Here is a 23,314-nt window from a genome sequence, read left to right on the forward strand (position 1 = left end):
TATTATATGGTATGTTGCATTGGCGTTTGTTGTTAATTGTTTCTGTTGTTCTGTTGCTTTCCTCCTATAGTTGATGTTTTCCCCACGGTTTCAGTTTGTAACCCGGATTTGTTATCTCTCAATCGATTTATAACTTTTAAACAGCGGTATACTATTGGTGTCTTTATCTATACTACCTAAATCAGAAATTCACAATTATTATTACTATTAGAAATGTAGTTTTTGTCGTTTTTTAAAATGGTCAGAACTAAATTTAAATCGTTAAAAGTAAAAGAAAGAAGTCTTTGAAAAGTAACTTCTTGTTTATTTGCAAATTTATTTATTTGTAAGGACATCTGCATATTTGGAAAAACACAGTTGGGCAGATAATTTATAATAATTATGTACTATCAATACTATTATTTTTAAACACATTTAAAAACTCTTTTATCTAAAAGATTTGATCATCCCTACAAGTTTATTGTTTTCCATGGCAACCATTATCTGAGCCACTAAAAGTAATAAATTAACACAATGATGTGAACGGTGACGTTGAGGATGTATTTGACTAAATGTACATTATGGGATTGTTCCAAGTCAGGAATATGACAGTTGTTATCCATTCGTTTGATGTGTTTGATGTGTTTGATCTTTTGATTTTGCCATTTGATAAGGGACTTTCCTTTTTGAATTTTCCTGGAAGTTCTGTATTTTTGTGATTTGACTTTTGACGTTTGGCTTAATGGGTTAATATGGAGGCAAATATTATATTCAAAATCTTTATTTCATGTATATTACAAAATATAAATAAAATCGACAGACATAAATTACACACATATGAATTTAAAAAAAAAGATGTCCTACTATATATTTAATGTTTAGTCCATGCCTAAGAATAAAGTAATTGAGAACAAAAATTACGATACAGCGTTAGATATGACTACAGTTTACCTAAATGTAGTAAAAGAGCTCTGACAAAATGGAAAATATGGAACGCGTGGAATCTGTTGAAGACGATTGTGGGTGAGAAAATCACAATTACATTTGAATTGTACAAGTCGTTAAAAACAGAGGTACTAGTATTGGAAAAGTAGTAATATATTTTCGAATTATGATTCATTGTAGTACAATCATATGTCATTCTGAAACTACAAAATTAATCAAATAAACTCTATTTTCAGAGGATAACTTCATAGTCAACATAGGGAAACAAATAAGGAATACAACATAAAATAAAAGTATGCTGTATACATACAAAAAATCCTTACTTTCTTCTGCATCGTATTGGTATTCAAAGACTACTCAATACCAAGAAATTAAATTTATCTGTAAACTCGTTTATGATTTATAATTGTTTTCTTTTCTTATAGTCCAACTATTAGATATATTTGTGTACCAGATATACTGAATAAATTCCCATTTTCTTCACAAAGATGTGCATTCGCTTTAAGAAGCGGCAAAATTTAATATGAACGTACACAAAAGAAAGACGATACCTTAGGGGACATCGACCATTCATAATTCGGAAAAAAAACTGACAACGTCACGGCAAAAAAAGAAGACGTTACGTAGAAAACTGCGAATTGTACAATGTGAACCCTACTATAACCCAGATTTAACTCAGGTGCGTAGGAAAGGTGACAAGTTCCCACTCCATATATGACCCCGTTATTTTGCTAATGCAGGTACAAATTCGGTGATCAGTCGTATTCGGTGATGCGACAATCAAAACAGATACTTGATATCTGTGACACCTGATATTGAATAATGGTCATCCACAAAACTTAAGAATGATTTGAATAATTATTCAATAGGTATAAACATTTACATAAATTGTTTTTTCTCACAGATGTAAAAGTTATAACCCAACCAAAGATTAAAATAACCGAAAAGATTCGGAAATTTTATACCTTATTATGAAAATCGATTCAATTCAAATTATTCAACAAAAACACGATTTTGTCATTAATTAGGCTTCGAGATAGTGTTTAAACAAAGAGTACATAATGTTCGTAGGATGAAATTAGCAGAGCACACTTAGAACTGAGTCAGAAACGTGTTTGCCTCATAGCATATTACTTCTTACATTGAAAATGAAAAACCAATAAAATATTCTGGAAAATTTATTGAAAAATTACCGTTTATACATGAAATAAGGACTGTTTATGGATTCTCCAAAAATAAACGATTGACAATTGAAGCTTTATCTTAATAGTATCAGTAGCGGAGGTCTTACGAAAATCCTTGTAAAAGTACAAAAAGAAATTATATGCTTTTAAATACAGATCACATTGATATTTGATAACAATAACAGGAGGGTTGGTATAGACAACACACATTAAATTGTATAAGACATATGGAGTTGGCCAAATTCATACATATTCGGAGCACTATTTAATTATGAAGGGATTTTATTTTTCACCTAAAAAAATCTTATTGTAGAAATATCATATAAAGTATTGCATTGTTTTGCGTCTTTCTATATATTGGGTAAATATTTCGTCCTAATGACATCTTTATTTATTCATGTAGAAACAGTAATTGTCATCAATCACATTGTTCTTAATTTACAAATATCGCAGAAAGTTAAAAAAATAATATGACCAAACACAATATGCATTGTCTACAAAATCGTTTTATGGATTGTGATTTTAAAACAAATCTAACATCTTGACGATACGCCTTACAGTTTCATTCTTTCTTTTAATTTTACAAATCATCTAAAACAACAGTAGTTTGATCAATGAAATATGCAGAACAAAAAATGCAGATGAGATTGCGCTGACAATTTCCAACTATGAAACGAGCAGTTAATAAGATATTATGAAGAATTTAGGTTTTAGAATAATTGTTTTTTTTTTTAATATTTTTATAAAAAAAAAATGTACACAGAATATACTACATTTACAACATAAATAGTACAGTGATCCGTTGATTAAAAATTATATACAGCATCTTTAGTTATCTGTCTGTTTTGTTGCATATTGACTGTCTTTCATTTTTTTCTATAGATCATTGTTTTGCCTGTTAGTTTTTTTAATTATATGTGTTTTTTACCTCTTGAGTCTCATATTTCACAAGTAAACTTTGAAAAAGTATTACCTTTAAATATGCACATTGCCAAATATTTTAAAGATACTTGTTTGACTCAGTTTCTTTTTGCCGCCATGATATAGCCGAATGGACTTAACGTGGCAATAATCACCAACAATCAATTAATATGTTTATATCATACGGCTCTCACGGAGCTCTAGAAATGCTTTTACTGCAAAACCAAACAATCGAAAATCGAAAAGCTATATTATTTGATTATCCAACAAAACCACATCTGTTGTGTCTTTTACAACTATATAATACAGTGTATACTAATATGTAAATATGTACATAAATAAAATGTTTTAAAACCAGAGGAACAGTTAATTTGAAATGGACAACAAAAATAACTATTATTCAAAGTCTTGTTATTAAATTGGTTATTGGTGAAATATAATCACATGTGTTCAAACTGATTTCAAATTTTTCGTAGTGAAGTCTCTACTTTAATTAAACAAGCAATTTTAAAATAGTTACTACGACTGCTTGGTACGTAACTTTTACTTCAACGGATTACAAAGCTGCCGTTCACATAAATTTAAACCTTATCGACAAAATATTTATAAAAGTTAAAAAAAAATAAGATAGGTGCTTCTTTCATTAAAAATTGAACATGTGTCGAACAGTTATTCTGGAATAAGGGTCCTGAGAGCCTTTTCTATCGGCCCTCTACAGATAGGACACTGTTTATTGTCACTCATAAGCTTCCTGCAGCATGATCCACACACAGCGAAATGGTTGCATGGCTGTATTGTAAATTCCAAGGTATACGTCAAACAAACTTTGCACGCTAGTCGAGAATTTGCTGATACTTGGGGTGTTATTGATAGATTGTTTGTTTCTGCAGTCACTTCTGTAAAGTATAAAATCATTTTTGGTTGAGTATTAGTCAGTCCTTATTGCAAGATTAAATATGGATTCAAAAATCGAAAACTTATAAAATATCAAATCAGTTCAATTCAATTCAAAACATAATGGGGATATGAATAAATTTATGAAAAGAAACAAAAATAAGTAATAATATACGGAAGCCGTAAGGGGACACACAAAACATTAGAAAATATTTTTTTTAATTCGAGATCACGATAAAACATTACCGTTATCTCGAGAAAACGAAATTGTTATATCGAGATCTCGATAAAAAAATATATCGTTATCTCGAGAAAACGAAACTGTTATATCGAGATCTCGGTTTAATATATCGAGATCTCGATAAAAAATATATCGTTATCTCGAGAAAACGAAACTGTTATATCGAGATCTCGGATTATTATATCGTTATCTCGAGAAAACGAAACTTTAATATATCGTTATCTCGAGAAAACGAAACTGTTATATCGAGATCTCGGATTATTAAATCGTTATCTCGGTTTAATATATCGAGATCTCGATAAAAAATATATCGTTATCTCGAGAAAACGAAACTGTTATATCGAGATCTCGGATTATTATATCGTTATCTCGAGAAAACGAAACTGTTATATCGAGATCTCGGATTGTTATATCGTTATCTCGGATTATTTAATTGCTTCTTATCACGTGTCAACTTATTACACAATGGTGACAGTCAACACGGCGGAAAGAGTAAGTATGATTTGTGTGTTTTAAAGCTTGTTTTATATATGATGTTATGGTGATGTGTCACTATTATAGGTGCATTTAGCTGGGAATATATGATATGCGTAAGAAATCTGTATGGCAATATCTGAATAAATCAATTGAACAAATTCGTCAATTAGTGAATGTTTACAGTATAAACAAAACATGGTAAAGTTCTCTTAGAAATCATACTGTAAACACTGAAGAACACGATCATTTCCGTCAGGAAGGTAGAAAAAGGGACAGTACTTCTTGATGGGTTGATAAATCAGCGTCCAAACTTTAGAGGAGGTACATTTTTATGTTTTGATTGTGTTTGTTCATCCTTTAGAAGAAATATTGACATCTGTTTAATGTGCCATTGACCGTCATATGAACGATCTAGGCTCATAATCTAAGATTTGCTGTAGCGGCCATGTTTTTAATTGGACCAAAACAAAGGTAGGATTGTTGGTAACATTCCTGCATAGTTTCGTCAAAATCCGTCAAGTGGTTTCAGAGAAGAAGGTGAAAATGTAAAAGTTTACGACGGATGACGGACGCAACGTGATGGTAAAAGCTCACACTGACTTTCAGTTAGGTGAGCTAAAAAGGATTATATTTTCATCCCAATTTTTATCAATTATGTGTATAGTAATCCTTTGGGTAAACATTTTATCAATTCAATGAGATATGAGGAACTCTTTCTTTTGAATTCTATAGTCGGATAATCGGAAGATCTGCTATATGTATGTAGACAAAAAGACAAAAATTACAACAAAGTTCCAAAGTCATAACATTTGTATATACTAGAACACACCCGTGATATCACGGGTCCGTGACTGAATTAAAGTATATAACTATGCGTAAGCCTTATTTTAGTACTAGTATTGTCATCTGATAAAGTCATGCCGCGATTATAAGTTTCACAGTTTTCTCTGCTTTCAAAATCTTTCTGTTTGAACCTGTCGACCTGGATTTTATCAGTTATTGGTAATATTGGAGTATTTTTTAATAACAGCATTGTCCTATATTAGTTATAAATAAAGTTGAATTCTTTGATTCGCTGTTTTGAGTCATGCCGGCTAACAAATCGAAAACTACCTATACGCCTTATTTTAAGTCCAGATTTTTTGTATTCGTATTGACATCTTAGATAGTCATACTGATTAAAATACTACAATAGGGAACAATATGACAATGATTGAATTTAGAAGTGTCAACCCTTTGATTATGACCCGTGTATATAGCAAAATTCTAAATACACCGTTTTGTGGTGCGCCTGTAAGATGCGCAACGTACAGATAAGGTAATAGGTAACAGGTGAATATATTATTTATATCGATATCGGATTCTACCCGGAACTTGTTAATGTTATGTGGAAAACAAACGGGTCTGGAGTGGTGTAAATTCTAATCAACACCATTGTTCTAATATTAGCTATATATAAAGTTGAATTCTTTGGTTTGTCATTTTTACCCCATGACGGCTGACAAATTCGACCTCGTTATTTTAGTATTATAGATATATACAAAAATATTTGATCTTGACAGTTTCTTTTGTAGGTAAACGTGCTTCGTTTGGTGAAGAGATATTTTGAAATGGAATTCTTTTATAGAGATATTGTCAAGATTTTACAAATGAATCATGCCATTAGTATATCACTTCGTCAGGTTAAGAGGTATTTAAAAGAAATGAATCTTGCTCGTAGAAAAGACTACTCAAATATTCGATCTGTATTTAACTTTGTTCATACGCAAGTCACTTCATACGGACCAGCGCATGGATATCGTTGGATGTATCAGAAGTGTAAGCGGCACGGGTTTAAAATAAAAAGAGACCACATTAGCCTCATGCTTAACACAATTGATCCAGAGGGGGTATATCTTAGAGCCCGGCGAAGACTAAAAAGAAGAGAATATTTTTCAAGGGGGCCAAATTTTTGTTGGCATTTGGACTTCTACGATAAATTGAAAAGATATGGCTTATGCATCAATGCTTGCATCGATGGGTTTTCCAGGAAAATAATATGGCTCAAAGTTGGTAGATCTAGTAGTAATCCAAAAGTCATAGCTAGGTATTTTATAGACGCAATAGAAGAGCATAGAGGTCATCCATATAGCATGAGAGGTGATATGGGCACAGAAAATGGGCTGGTTGCAGTAATGCAGACGTTGTTTGCTGGAGATGAAGTGACAATACCTTTCATTTACGGAAAAAGCACTATGAACACTAGAATTGAGTCCTGGTGGGGCATTTTGCGAAAGAAGTGCTGTCAAGTATGGATATCAGCGATGAAAGGCCTTCAGGAACGAGGTCAATTTTCAGGAGACAAACTTGACATTAACCTAATTCAATTTTGTTGCATGCAGTTACTTCAGGTACCTTTCTTTTCTATTTGTAGAAATATTTTACCTTCCAATATGAGCTCATGGCAATAGGCTTTCTTTGAAAGATCCTTTTTGATACCAATTTTTGTTGTACGTTTTACTTGTTAAAAACTCTTATTTTGATATATGGAATGCATTGTTTTTTAATCAATCCCTCACAAACGGTATTTTAAGGGAAAATATAGATTATTTGATACGTTGCTTGGAGCATAACTACGTAATTGGCTTACACTTCAAAATTGTTTTATTTTAGTTATCAGTTAGGTCATTACACGATCTACTGTATCTACTAAATCATTGGAATGTCACTCCGTATTCATCGTAGTAATCTTCATTTGACGAATTTATTTTAGGATGAAGGATTTGATATCGAGGTGCTTGGTTTTTTTTTTCTATTATCAGTCGTTTAGGTTGTCTGAGCTGCCTGTCAGCAACAGCGAGTGTTCTCTTGTGAATCTTTTTATTTATGTTTTGTCTTCTTTTTCTGTAAACATGGTAAATTGTCTATGATTTTTCTCGATGAATTGGATCCTTTTTAATTCTTATTTAGATTGTACGTTTTACTTGTTCAAAATTGTTATTCTCATCTTGGTATATCAGGGACAGGCTGCATTAAATACGTTTAACCCCGCCTCATATTTTTAAGTGTGCGCCTGTCTTATGCGAGGAACCTTTGTCAGAGTTTGTATTTGAATTAATCTTTTAATTTCTTTCTGGGAGAAGGTTTCTCATTTGGTTTGCCTTGGTGTTAAGTTGGCATATCCTCATGATGCCCTATGGGACCATACATAGACGGTCGTACATGGTGTACATGCTGCATGGCGGCCTCCGTATGTCACGCTTTAATTGTTCGATGATTTGGTATCTGATTGGCATTTATTCCATAAATTGTACCTGACTTCTAATGATTGTAACGTATAGTTTTTGTAATAAGTAATATCCTATTTTAACGTATAAACTCGTAAACGACATACATATCAAATGTGATCTGGAACAGAAAAAAAAATAACATCATAGAAAAAAGTTACCCACATTAGAATTTCTCGGTAACGCGAAATTGTAGAAGAGGGACGAAAGATACCAAAGGGACAGTCAAACTCATAAATCTAAAACAAACTGACAACGCCATGGCTAAAAATGAAAAAGACAAACAAACAACAGCACACACAACACAACATAGAAAACTAAAGAATAAACAACACGAACCCCACCAAAAAACTAGGGGTGATCTCAGGTGCTCCGGAAGGGTAAGCAGATCCTGCTCCACATGCGGCACCCGTCGTGTTGCTTATGTGATAACAAATCCGTCTAAGGGGGACGATCCGAGAATTTTGAAAAGGAAGGGTGCTAGAACAAATGAGGGGTGGTGGTGTGCCAGGCTACTATTTGCCGATTTTGGCCTATATTTCACATGAATTTAACAAAATTTTCCAAAAAAAAAGGGGTGCACATACCCGGAACACCCACTTCCCCCACCTTTTAATCGTGTGCTGTTGAATCTGGACATATTTTGAGAATGACACATATACTTTCAGTCGACGTTTCGTCTTAATGTATGTTTGCCAATCAGAACCTAGAGAAGACAATTACGCCAACAAGATTGGATTTCAGTGGCGGATCCAGGGGGGGGGGGGGGTTCCGGGGGTGCGCACCCCCCTTTATTTTTGCCGATCAATGCATTTGTATCGGGACATATGTTTTGCACCCCCCCCCCCCTTTGCCCTGGGTTAGCACCCCTTAGCACCCCCCCTTTCGAAAATTCCTGCATCCGCCCCTGGATTTTTACAGTGACATTTGGAACAAACTGATCAGCCCTACTTCTAACGGTAGTGTACAATTAATGGGGAAGATTTTAATCAGATTGCATTTGAAAATCTTGTGATTTGATTGGCCTTTTGTCCTGATTAAAAATGAAAAATGGCTTTGTCTTTTTTACAGAACGAACTAGATGACACTGCGCAGGTATGGAACACTCATTATATTAGGAGAAGTAGAGAGTATGTTTTTCATGGACGGCCTGTCAACATGTATCTTTATCCCGACTTGTTCAATGCTGAGGAGCATATTCGACAGGTCGATGACGACGTGCTACACTTTTGTCGATCAGAATGCGCTGAAGAGGACGAGTACCCATGCGAAGAAGAGATTTTTGAGTTGGGATGCATTTACATGGAGGAAAATCTACTGAAACCACCCGAAAACGTCGACGAGTCAGTAGCGCTATACCTAAGTTTGCGTCGCTGGTTTATTCAACAGCTATGAAAATGAAAGAGATACAAAATAAATAAATTGGTTTATGCTCTCGCTCTTTTGTATTTGCATGTAGTGATATACAAAGCAGTACCTTACGAAAATGGGTGTAACCGATGTTCTTCTATCACACAGGTACAAAATATGGTAGTTTTTTTTTTTATAAAGATCTTGAATTTTGACTTTGTAAACGTTCCAAAATGATACGTGGAAATAACCATGCTAATGATTTTTGTTGTATATCAGACCGAGTGCGTACATATATAGGTCTTTTGATACTTGAACTGTCAATCAACCGTTTGCTAATTACACTTGTTCCATCTTGTTCCGTATGTCAATTCTCTGAGATATTCTCCAATGTTTCTCTTTCTTTTGCTCTATCTCACACCGTATCCAAACGTTGGTCTTTTGTTCTTTTTGCTATAAAAAATTCTTCTTCTTTTGCGCTCTCTTGCACCGTATCCCAACCTTTTTCTTTTCTTCTTTTCGCTCAAAATAGCTCTCCCCTCACAACTTATCCCCACCTTTGTCTTTTGTTTTTTTTCTCGCTCCAATGGGCTCTTTTCCGTTCCTATTCCCGGTACCCCCGGTGATCTACACTGCTCTGATCCGTGCTCACAACCTTGCTTTTCCTACTTTTGGCGTTATTTTGACAGCAAAGGAGGAGAAGAGAGACTGTGGCCGATGCAAAATGTAACCATGAGTCGTATGAGCAAGCCAACGAGTCGTACGAAAAAGCCACGAGTCGTATGAGCAACCATACGAGTAGTATGAGGTACCCTGCGAGCAACGACTCTCTCGGTCTCTTTCACTCACTTGTTAGGTGTTTGTGTCTTGTGTCCAAAATTCCTCAAAAATAGACATGAGTCGTATTAGCATAGCTTTGAGCACTATGAGCAACATTTCGATTCGTATGAAAAAGAGTGGACACACTGAAATGTCTCGCCTGTTCCAGTGTTCATAATATAACTTATGTTGTAAGTATAAAAAACAAGTTTAAACCACAAGCATTATAAATAAATTAACATTTAAATGATCAATGTACATGAGACGAAGGTGAGATAAACCCTTTCAGACAGAAATGTAGTTCATGCACTCATTCCATACAACAAATCTAGTTTACCTATTGCTAAAAGTATCTCCGAATAAACCTCTTAAAAAATAACCTTGACCATGAAATATAGGTCAAGATCAACTTACACCTACTTAACAGACATACACACCTTACAATTATTCCCTACACCAAATATAGTTATACTATCCCTTTAGTATCTGAAAGAAGGCCAAATCAGATAAATGTAACATTGGCCAATGAACCATGACCTTGAGGTCAAGGTCAAATGATTATTGCCAGAATGGAATCCATACACGAAATATAATTGACTTCTGAGAAATAGACCATATCACAAATTTTTAATTTGGCCAGTCAACCATGAAAAAGAGGTCAAGGTCAGATTATTATTGACAGACAGACATGTACACCTTACAAACATTCCATACACCAAATATAAATGACTGGATACTTATAGTATCTGCAAAATAGACCAAAACACCAAAAAAAATATACTTTGACCACTGAATCATGAAAATGAGGTCACGGTCAGATGTCACCTGCCAGTTGGACATGAACAACTTACAAGCATTGCACAACCAATTATAGAAGACCTATTGCTTTATAGATATGGACTTATAAAAAAGAAGATGTGGTATGATTGCCAATGAGACAACTATCCACAAAAGACCAAAATGACACAGACATTAACAACTATAGGTCATCGTACGGCCTTCAACAATGAGCAAAGCCCATACCGCATAGTCAGCTATAAGAGGCCCCGATAAGACACTGTAAAACAATTCAAACGAGAAAACTAACGGCCTTATTTATGAAAAAAAAAAATGAACGAAAAACAAATATGTAACACATAAACAAACATTAACCAAGTTAACTGATCCATGCAATGATGTCGAGGCCAAGTGAAAACTGACTGACAGACATGAGGACCTTGCAAGGTAGTACATATCAAATATACGGGTATCCTATTACTTATATTAAGCGAGAAATTATCATTGCAAATGAAAAAGATTTTTTTCTCAAGTAGTTACTGAACCATGGAAATGACGACAAGGAAAATCGTCATGACAGACGAAAAGTTCGTAACATAAGGCATCTATATATAAAGTATGAATTATCCAGGTCATCTACCTTCTGGAAAATAAAGCTTTTAAATCAAGCGCTAACGCCACCGGATCACTATTCCTAAGTCTCGCTTTCTGCGACAGAAGTCGCTGGCGAGACAAAAACCCTGAAAGTAACGACTCTTAACGCTGTAAAGCATGATTCAGACTAACGTTTCACCGCACACACACCACCATTCCCACGCTGAGACCTTGACCTTTTACCTTGAAAATCGATAGCTTCCGAGTAGATACAAAGGACTATCATCAAAACTCGTCAAAACTCATTGAAAGATGTTGATTCTAAAGTGTCCACAAAGGGATGATATGGACAACATAAACAATTACAAGTATTACTGCGACCTTGACCTCTGACTTTGAAATTCAAAAGCATCCGTGATATTGTTTTGGACTATCATCAAACGAAGCATGCTGATTCTAGAGTGTCCACAAGAAATGTTTCGGTGGAAGGATGGAAGCTTTCAAATATTCCCACGCAACTAAATTAGCAAATAAATCTGTCGTTCGTCATTACTGTGAAGTTTCAAAACATTTAGCCTAACAGTTTCAGAGGAGAAGATTTTAGAAAATCGGCCAATGAGAATCTAAGATTTGCTATAGCGACCCTGTTTTTCATTGGACCAGAACAAAAATAAGTAAGTTCGTAAAGAACCTTCAACTGAACATTCCTATAAAGTTTCGTTTAAATCCGTCCAGTGGTTTCAAAGAAGAAGATGAAAATGTGAAAAGATTACGACGGACGACGGATGCAACTTGATGGTCAGGTGAGCTTAAAATGTAGCATAAGGACATGAAAGATAGACTGTGCCAAGTTCAAAGTAAATCCCTTCAGTGGTTTTTGAGAGAAAATTTTCGGAATGTTAACAGCGGGCGATATACGATGTAAAGCAAAAGCACAAATAGTCTTCGGCTAGGTATACCAAGCTAAAAAATAAATATCATGAAATCTCCTTCAATATCTTTATTTGGTCAACAAAACTGACAAAATAATATAAAGCTGAAAAATGGGGGCCCGTATGCATAACACATCTTAAGGTTATATTTGTTCGTACAGGACAGTTTTTTCTTCAAAAGCAATGGACGTCTACTGGTACTCTAAATGGAAATCTTAACTTCAGTATTTTTATGAATACAGGCTCAGGCCATTCTCAGTAATGCATCATACTCAGTACATTTTATATATTGAACTGAAAAGCAAACTTAATCATGTTTACTTAATAATATTTACATTAAAAAGTTACATTCAGTGCATATGATATTAAAGTTTTAATAAAGAAAAAAAGCTAAAAACTTTATGATCTTATTTAAATGGCACTGGCTACGGTTACATGGAAATGTAACAATAATAAAAATATTATTGTTACATTGGAGACTAATTGCCGGAATGCATGGTTGGGTAAGGACCTGTTTAATAACGAATGTAACAATAATTATTGAGGCTACGGTTACATTGCGTTATTGTTACACGAAAAACAGCAATGTACGCTAGATTGATTAAACTTAAATCTTCTATAGTTGTATTGCTTCATTCTTTCATATGTACTAAACAATACATGTACTTGTAATTTAATACTGATAAATAATAAAAGTATTATTATTCAACAAATGGTGTACAACTTGAATAGTTTTACTATACGTATTAATGGTTTTGATGTTCTTAAAGATACTACTCATAATTAGGAGTGTGACTGTAAAAGGCGAAAAATATAGTTCAATGGTTTCACTTTTTTAAAGTATTAACTGCATACCTACTCTTATTACTGTCATTATACTTTGGACCAATTTTGTTTATGGTGAAAAAAATAAAACTTGGGATGCGTTTTAAACGAAACTGAAACAATATCAAGAAATAAATTTCATACACTTTATAACTTGACGCAAATTGATAATCAAAAGCAAAGTTTGCTAACTGTAACTTAAATACTAAGAAATTCTGTATGTACAAGTATCCGTGGAGGACGTAATTTCGTTCATCAAAAATGTGTCGGACTTTAAAAACAACTTACTGGATTTGTAGAAATTGTCATTGTAAATAAAAAAAATTACAGTAAATAAATTGTATGTTATAAATGTATGTAATAAATGTCCTCAACTTTTAGTATTTAGTAAATATTACTAGTCCCATCGTACATTGCTTTTTTTCGTGTAACAATAACGCAATGTAACCGTATAGCCTCAATAATTATTGTTACATTCGTAATTAAACAGGTCCTTACCCAACCATGCATTCCGGCATTTAGTCTTCAATATTACAATAATATTTTTATTATTGTTACATTTCCATGTAACCGTAGCCAGTGCCTATTTAAATTGGTCTAAATTTGAAAAAAATGAAAACAAAATTTCAACAGGAATACCTCTGACTCAGAAAAAAAGTGTAATTCACACTGAATAAAAGTGTCAACGAGTTAAAATAATGGTGGAAAGGTTATTTATTGGTTACATGCCTAAAATTACCCCAGTTGCTGGAAACTACTCTGATACTTTCAGAAAGTACTCCTACAGCTTATTAAAAAAAAAGGCAAAAAAGGGACATATCTCCCAAGACGAGACATTGGAGCAATATTAATGTAATTAATATGCTGACCAATATTTTGATAGCTTTACTGCTTTACAAATACTGAGTCTTACCTCATGATCTATTTCAAGCCATTTGAACATTGTTAGTAAACCCTTTAGATTATGTTTACCTAGTTAAGATCAGGACCCTTTTGATTTTTACAGGGTCAAAGATTTTAATATGTTTATGATGGATAGTTGACCCATATCGATAATACTTTCAGACTGGTGACCTAAAAATGCAAGAGGTGGGATTAACTTCAAATGACATATTTTAATGCCATTTGAACCATGCATGTTTATTTTGTTGAGACAAGTATACACTCTACAGTTATAATCTTTAGTTAAACATATCTAGATTCAGTCAGGCCAGTCACTCAAAGGATGCTGCAGTGATCTAGCATTGATGTAAGCATGGTTAAACAATGTGCATTTAGTCCCTGACAAATTTACATTTTGTTGATTCTTCTTTGAATCATTACATGAAATCATACAATACAATCTTAAAACAATGTGCATTTAGTCCCTGACAAATTTACATTTTGTCGATTCTTCTTTGAATCATTACATGAAATCATACAATACCAACTTATTGAATGTAAGTGATAAAGGCAAAAGAAAGGAATGTCCAAACTTCAATCAAAGAAGTGACTAAACATAATCCATCTCCCACATGTTTGTTTTGAATATGTTCATAAAGTCTTCTCTGAGGTCAGCAACAGACTCATAACAAGATGGCAGTTGTAGCATATTCCCACAAGTCTGAGCTGTGTGTCTCCTCTCAAAACCTGAAAGCATACTAAATGCTACATTTAATTGGTAACACATGAGGTTTGATCCAGTACAAAAACGCATAAAGTTTTGAAGTCCTTTCTCGTCTAAACTTTTTATAAACTTTTAAAGATAACCAGCCACAATCTGTTCTTTGAGTTCAAGAACATCAGGAAACTTTAGAAGTTTCAACACTTTTGCAACTGTTGGGTTGTTGTCTTCATAAACTCTTGAACTCTTAGCTGGACTGTTTGTGGAGTTAATGATGAAGTCTTTGAAGGTGATTCATTTGATGGATCAGAAGATAAGTTAGCGACTTGTTTATTTACTTGTAGTAATTTGTGATCAGGTAAACTATCATCGGATGGAGATTCCATTTCAGAACAGCCCACAGCAGTTGTTGGTAACTTCTTGCTGTATATGTAAAATCGTAGAAGTTTTGATCCTGTCAAAGTATATAGGTCTTCAATTGTGCAATCATTGTCCATTCTGCCTCCCATAAAATTTCTGACTTCAAATTGAAAATCTGTTACGTTTCCTCTTTTCGATTTGCCATTCAGGAAAAATACCTTCTTCCCATGTTGCAGGATATCATCTTGCATCCAGATCTTCGGTGCATTGATGTATCTTACGCCTCCACCATTTAGTGTCCTGACTTGACGATATTCACTACTTCTGTAATCGTAATCAAACCACCCAATTTCAATCTTCCTCTCTTGCTTTTTGGCATTGTCATTCCCTTTGAGCTTTCAATAAAGAATAAGAACGAATGTACAAAAACAAAGAAATTAAACAACTAAACACTCTTTATTCAATGTTTACTTTTTAGCTCATTTTTTTTCAATTGCTAAATATGTGACAAATAGATTATTATTCACTGTAAATTATTCCTGTACATGCACACAGTTGCTTACATTACTCAGTTGCTTACCCATGCTACACTACACAAGTATTGGTACTCCAGATCTATATAGTGGAGGAAAGAATAAAGAAGAAGAATATGGCATTTTCCATATCGACCCTATTATCAGCCCTTGACCCATATCTATACCTTGGGCTAAAGCCCTTGGTCCGATATGAGAGTCTTTGGCTATTAATTGGGCCGATATGGAAAATGCCATGTAATAATCTTTAATAATACCATTTTCAAAATATATGCAATTAACAGCAAATATGGTCAATTTTGAAGTTTAAGGGGATAAACCCCAAATAAGGGATTGTCGTACGACTTGCCGTACAATGGAGACTTTAGCAGATCTTCTAATTTGGTAGAAGGAATGTTGACTCCTTTAGTCTCTACATGGCCTGGGACTATAATACTAACGGGACTGGAAACCGTTACACCAATCAGTGTAATAATATCTACATCACAGCCGTTAGAACGAGACTTTACCTGCGCTATTTATTGATACGCCATATTGTTTTGACAGTGACATCGTGCCTTGATCTTATAATTTCGGTAATTTGTTTTTCTATTTTATAGTTACAATGTATTAGTAATGATTATCCTTAACATAAACATGATTACTTTAATGATATCTTTGACAGTTAATATAAATCACCAAATCCCGCCTTAATTGTAAAAATTAACATATAAACATTGAAATTTTCAGGATTAAAATAGCGTGGGGACGATGTGGAAAAAAGTATATGATTCATAAAATGTCTTATAACTTTTGATTGAAAAGAATTACGCAAGTTCGGTTTGTTGTAAAGTCATATTTATAGGTGATAGTTTGGATTTGCCTTTTTTTATTTTTTAGTATAATAGTCCCAGATATGGCCAAATAGGCTGTCCACATCTCCAAGGTCTATTTTTTAGTAACGGCAGCCATGTTTTTCGGAAAATGGCTATGTGCGACACAATTTTTTAAGAAAATATACCCTAAAGAGGATTGTGGCAATGTTTCGTCTAAATCCCTTTAGTGGCTTCATACTTTTGTTAACTTAACAGATAAACAAAATGGACACCATTGAGTGATGACAATAGCTTACAAGCACCTTCGGTCCAGGTGAGCTCACAAGAGAAAGTTGTGGTGGGGACACAAATTGGTTTAAATTCATATGCATATTATATGCATTCTTGTATGCAACACACTTTCTCATGTTGGTTAACAATCATGTAGAGCGGACACAATTTGGACGGACTGACAATCTAATTACTTTAGGGCTCCCGTTGATAGTCAGCGTGGCCTTAATTAACAGTGTGACATGTGGATGACAAATAGACAGACATTTGTATACCATAAAACTTCCAGCAAAATAATTTAAAGAGCTTATAAACATGATTAAAACTGTGAAAGTATAAATAAACTCATCATAGATACCAGGACAAAATTTAGTATATATGCCAGACGCACGTTTCGTCTACAAAAGACTCATCAGTGACGCTCGAATCCAAAAAAGTTAAAAAGGCCAAATAAAGTATGAAGTTGAAGAGCATTGAGGACCAAAATTCATAAAAGTTTTGCCAAATCCAGCTAAGGTAATCTATGCCTGAGGTAGTATAAAGTACCCCCAATTATAATGTAGTATTGTGTATTGAAATGTGAATATACACGTAATAATGATAATGTACCTTCTCTTCTTCAATTGTTTGTATTGATTCATCTGATGCATTTCCATTTCTTAAAAATTCAAATACTTCACAGTAGTCATCCATTTCTTTCTGTAAAACAAAGACAAATATCAATATGATAATAACATCAAGAGTAATAACAAAATTACCGAACTGATGAGCAAAAATCCAGGGCAGTAGTCAATAAATAAAAACAATAAAATTTAAAAAATCGATAAATAACGCTTATCAGGGGCAATAACTCTTCCATGGAGAAAACACATACCTTTGAATTCAATTAAATAATATTAAATCAGGCTGTTGCGCAAAAATATGGAAATTCGCCAACAATGGGAGAAAAGATGTTCCCCATTTTGAGAAACAGATAATCGTATGGAAAACTTTACTTTAGTTTTTGGGGTTATGGCTGATTAAGTTATACTCAACCAGCACTGACTTAAACATGCTTACTTCAGACTTTTTCATATTCACGCAACCGCAATATCCATAGCACAGAGTTCTAGTTCTGTAGGTCAGTAGTGAGAATGTGGATCTAGGGAGTCCTCTGCTTTCAGAGATTGACGGAACCGGGATGGCACATAGATTGTGGACATGTCACAATGAATGCACACTTACTGTCTGTGTATTAAATCTGGACAGAAAGGACCGTAGGCAAATAAAACTCTGTTGAGTCAGAAAATTTCAATGCGTGAAATTTTATTTATTTATTGCACACATCGAAACAAAGCATGTTTTTCCCAAGATACAGGAATTTACGGTTAATCAAGCTATTTTGGAGAAGGGCAGAACTGTTGCATGGACCATTTGATTTTCAGGGGTGGGGGGATGGGTTGGCTTTTCATGTGGACCCAGATTTTTTTCCCCAGCAAATTTAGGGCCAGGATAATTTCATCTAAGAAAACCCAGATGCCTCCCCCCTCCCCCCTCAGAAAAATCAAATGGTCTGTACTTTTGAGGCCCACTTTTCTCTTTGAGCATGTTGAGATCAATTTATTCCACCCTTCCTGGACAAATAATTTCCCCCCTCAAATTTCAGGATATTATAAATAGTCAGGCCCCCTGAAGTTAAAATGGTCGGTCCTTTAGGGATATTTAAACTTGAATCCGGGTCTGTTTGCTCTAATTCACGTTGCCCTAGGACCTGTTCACTCTACTTCTTGGTTGTCCTATGTCCGTTCACTCTGATGTTTCATACATGTTTCATATATTTTATTGTTTGTTGGAAATTCCACCAACTTTTTATCTTGTTTTTGCTGTATATTTTCTATCATTTAATTTATCTGCAAGTTATATAATCACTGTGATACAATTTTATTGTATTGTCTAAATTGTTTTACATGTATATACGTTTGTGTGCTTTGTGATTTTTTTCCCTTCATAAAGTTGTTTTACTGTATTGAGACTTTAAATCAAGGTGTGTCGTGACTTATCGTGTTCTGTATTTGATCACATTTATACATTTTATACATTAACTCGGAGAGAACAGACACCATGTATTTTCTCTTCATAATATATAAATGGTTTTACATTACGAATTTTTGGGCCCGTTTATAGCTGGCTGTTCCATGTGAGCCAAGGCTCTGTGTTGAAGGCCGTACCTTGACCTATAATGGTTTACTTTTATAAATTGTTATTTGGATGATGAGTTGTCTCATTGGCATTCACACCACATCTTCCTATATCTACATGTATCATGTCTATGTATATATGTTACAGTGAATTTGTATAATCAGGGATAAAGTAGAATCCCTGATTTTTATGGGAATATGTAGAATCACTGAAATCATTAGTAATTATATATAATCCCTGAAAATGACCAGTGATTTTACATACTCACTGAACATGTTAATGATTATTATACAAACTCCCTAATATGATTTCAGGGATAATCAATAATTTAAGATTCCTTTGTTTAATCATCTTATTTTAATATAATAGACAAATTATAATATTTTTCCTTCATATTCCTTTCCAAATGAGATAAATCTGCTTTTAAACACAGAGGGTGATCTTAAAGATATAACTTACAGGGTTTTTAGAAAAAGTTGAAGCTGACTTCACAATTACTAAAGTATTTTTAATTGGAAACGAACCTAGGGCGAACGAAATCCATGGGCGAACGAACCCACCGCAAACTGACCTAGGCCAGGGCGAACATGTAACTAGAGTGAAACGGTCCAGTTACCCTTTAACTTGAAATGCCGGGGTGAGGAGGGGGGGGGGGGGGATTTGATTTTTTTTTTCTCAGTAAGAATAAGGATTTATAACGTTGGTGAGACAATGCCAGCACATTTAATTATTCTTTGAGGTGGCATTATTATTCTGTATGAAAGATCTTTGCATACCAGTGGCGGATCCAGAGGGGGGGTTCCGGGGGTCCGCACCCCCCCTTTATTTTGGCCGATCAATGCATTTGAATCGGGACATATGTTTGCACCCCCCCTGCACCCCCCCTTTGCCCTGGGCTAGCACCCCCCCTTTCGAAAATTCCTGCATCCGCCACTGCATACAGCATAATAATGCCACCTCAGAAAAGATCCTCTATCAAATTAGTCTTTTTCTAGTCCAAATAATTATAACGTCTGGCAAGGCTATTTTAATTTTTTTCTGGGACGCCTTCCTATGGCAAGGCTATTTTAATTAATCCTACATCGTAGGAAGTCATCCCAGAAAAAAAAATAATTAAAAAAGCCTTGCCAGACGTCATAGACGTAGAAAGGCGTCCCAGAAAAAAAATTAAAATAGCCTTGCCAGACGTCATAATTATTTTGACTAGTCTTTTTCCTGAAAATTCAGGATCGCAATAAGTGTTGTTTGTTTCGGAACTTTAAACAAAAGCCCCCCTGTTTAAGATTTAAATGGTCGGTCCTTTATAAAACTTAGTATGGCTGATCACTTAACATCTTGAATGTGTCGAAGTGATTGCAAACTTCTGCAAAAATAGTGGTGAAAAATACGCTATATATTCTAACATGTCTTACCTAGTTCATGGAAAGTATAATAAAGGGGAAAGATACGAACCTTATTGTATGTGTATAATACCTCCTACTAAGCATCACCATAAGGTATGCTGTAGAGGAGGACATATTAGCACATTGTTTCGGCCGTGACAGATTAATGTGAGCATTTGCCTATCCAGTTTCAAAGACAGGCCGTAACGGGTCTTACTAACAGAAAGTTAACCATCCCAAAACTTAAATAAACAATACAAGACCATGCTTGCATAATTAAATGCATGCATGTTAGGGTTCCATTAAAACAAGAAATGAAACAAAACGAAACGTAACGAAACGAATTAATAACCGAAACAAAACAAAACACATTGAAATAAAATAAGAATTTGAGTAATACACTAAAAGAGAAATAACTTTATTAGCCTCATATACCATATATATACGAACCCATAAATACATTGACACTCACCATAGGCACTTGTCTCAGAATTTTCAAGCTATTATATGTATATCTTTTTTACCAAGAGTTTTTGGAAATCGTTTTTATATATCATATCTCATAACTATATATAGGGTCTATATTTTTGACTGAAATAGTTTAGGTACATCGCAAAATACGCATATAAAAAAAAGAAGAGGTGGTATGCTTCCCAATGAGAAAACTCTCCACAAGGGACCAAAAATGACACAGAAATTAACAACTATAGGTCACCGTACGGCCTTTTACAATGAGCAAAGCTCATACCGCATAGTCAGTTGTAAAAGGCCCCGAAATGACAAATGTAAAACAATGCAAACAAGAAAACTAAGGGCCTAATTAATGTATAATAAATGAACGAAAAATAAATATGTTTGTTTTATGTGTTACATATTTGTTTTTCGTTCATTTTTTATATAAATAAGGTCGTTAGTTTTCTCGTTTGAAATGTTTTATATTGTCATATCGGGGCCTTCTATAGCTGAGTATGCGGTATGGAATTTGCTCATTGTTGAAGGCCGGACGGTGATCTATAGTTGTTAATTGTGGAGAGTTGTCTCATTGGCAATTATACCACCTCTTATTTTCTATATGTAACACAACAACGAACGACAACCACTGAATTACAGGCTCCTGACTTGGGACAGGCACATACATACATAATGTGGCGGGGTTAAACATGTTAGCCGGATCCCAACCCTCCCTTAACCTAGGACAGTGGTGTAACAGTACAAGTTCTACATAAGACATGTTTGTTTACTGTAAAAATTGACTAATTGACGAATTTGTGAAATTGCTTCACTCACATATTGCCATACAGATTTCTTACCCGTATCATATATTCCTATGTGAATGCACCTATAATAGTGAAACATCCTGATCACATCAAATATTGGAAGTAACTTTCCGGGCTTCTTTATCATGCATATCGAGTGAACAGTCATTCAAACAAGCTTTGAAACACTCAAATCATACTTACTCCTTCCGCCGGGTTGCCTGCCACCTCTTGATCCGCCATTTTGTAATCAGTTAACACGTGATAACTAACAATCCGAGATCTCGATTAAATAATCCGAGATAACGATATAATAATCCGAGATCTCAATATAACAGTTTCGTTTTCTCGAGATAACGATATATTAAAGTTTCGTTTTCTCGAGATAACGATATAATAATCCGAGATCTCGATATAACAGTTTCGTTTTCTCGAGATAACGATATATTTTTTTATCGAGATCTCGATATATTAAACCGAGATAACGATTTAATAATCCGAGATCTCGATATAACAGTTTCGTTTTCTCGAGATAACGATACATTGTATATTAAGTTTTGGTTTTCTCGAGATAACGATATAATAATCCGAGATCTCGATATAACAGTTTCGTTTTCTCGAGATAACGATATATTTTTTATCGAGATCTCGATATATTAAACCGAGATAACGATTTAATAATCCGAGATCTCGATATAACAGTTTCGTTTTCTCGAGATAACGATATATTAAAGTTTCGTTTTCTCGAGATAACGATATAATAATCCGAGATCTCGATATAACAGTTTCGTTTTCTCGAGATAACGATATATTTTTTATCGAGATCTCGATATATTAAACCGAGATAACGATTTAATAATCCGAGATCTCGATATAACAGTTTCGTTTTATCGAGATAACGATATATTTTTGATCGAGATCTCGATATAACAATTTCGTTTTCTCGAGATAACGATATATTTTTTATCGAGATCTCGGTAAAACGGTAATGTTTTATCGTGATCTCGAATTAAAAAAAATATTTTCTAATGTTTTGTGTGTCCCCTTACGGCTTCCGTAATAATAACATATTAGAATCGGTTCTTGAATCCACTTGATTTTTTTTTCTCAATCATGTGGTAAAAATCTGAAAAGTGTTCAAAGCTACTAATAATCCATCAGTTCAAATATTAAAGACTTATTTTTTTATATTTTTACACAAATTATCACCCTTGGTCATATATCAACTAGTTTAAATGTTTTATTTATTTTCAGAAGTAATATTGCTATTAAAGACAATATTGCAATTTCAACCTTCATGACTTAATTTATATTCGAAAATAAAAACATATCTCTTCTTCACATCATTTTAGTTTTTTGCTAAAGATACCATTTTCATAAAAAATCAACATCGGTCAAAATTGCTTTTTCGAGGCATTTATAAATTGATCACGTGTTTTGAAATATACCATTATATTATTCCACCTTATAGTACAAATTGGAATATATTACATTTGGTAATTTGATATAAAAAATACCCTTTTTTAAACGGCCCTACTGGGAAATATACATTCAAAGAAGTTGGACCTACTTGAAATCTTCGAAATATGTTTTTCATGATTAAATCATTAACCTAAATTCAGAATCACGGTCTCAGAATGATAAGAACACGTTGATTTTACTGTAAATATATGGTATATTGATAAAATTTATTCATATTCGTATTTGTAAAAG

The 23,314-nt window shown here is 33.9% G+C and overlaps 1 protein-coding gene and 1 long non-coding RNA gene across 2 annotated transcripts in view; one reads left to right on the top strand and one right to left on the bottom strand.

Moving 5' to 3' along the window:
* Positions 1-744: 744 nt before the first annotated feature.
* Positions 745-23,314, bottom strand: part of LOC143047517 (baculoviral IAP repeat-containing protein 7-B-like) — a 31,144-nt gene continuing 8,574 nt past the window's right edge. Inside the window, exon 5 of the mRNA XM_076220572.1 lies at positions 745-3,925. Coding sequence (XP_076076687.1) covers positions 3,699-3,925 — 227 coding nt within the window. The 3' untranslated portion in view covers positions 745-3,698. The remainder of the gene's footprint in view (positions 3,926-23,314) is intronic.
* On the top strand, positions 5,888-9,344 carry LOC143047516 (uncharacterized). Its single transcript, XR_012969590.1, has 2 exons — positions 5,888-7,031; positions 8,979-9,344. It is a non-coding gene; the product is annotated as an uncharacterized LOC143047516 (long non-coding RNA).

The sequence above is a fragment of the Mytilus galloprovincialis genome, chromosome 10 (genome assembly GCF_965363235.1).
Source record: "Mytilus galloprovincialis chromosome 10, xbMytGall1.hap1.1, whole genome shotgun sequence".
Taxonomy (NCBI): Eukaryota; Metazoa; Mollusca; class Bivalvia; order Mytilida; family Mytilidae; genus Mytilus; species Mytilus galloprovincialis.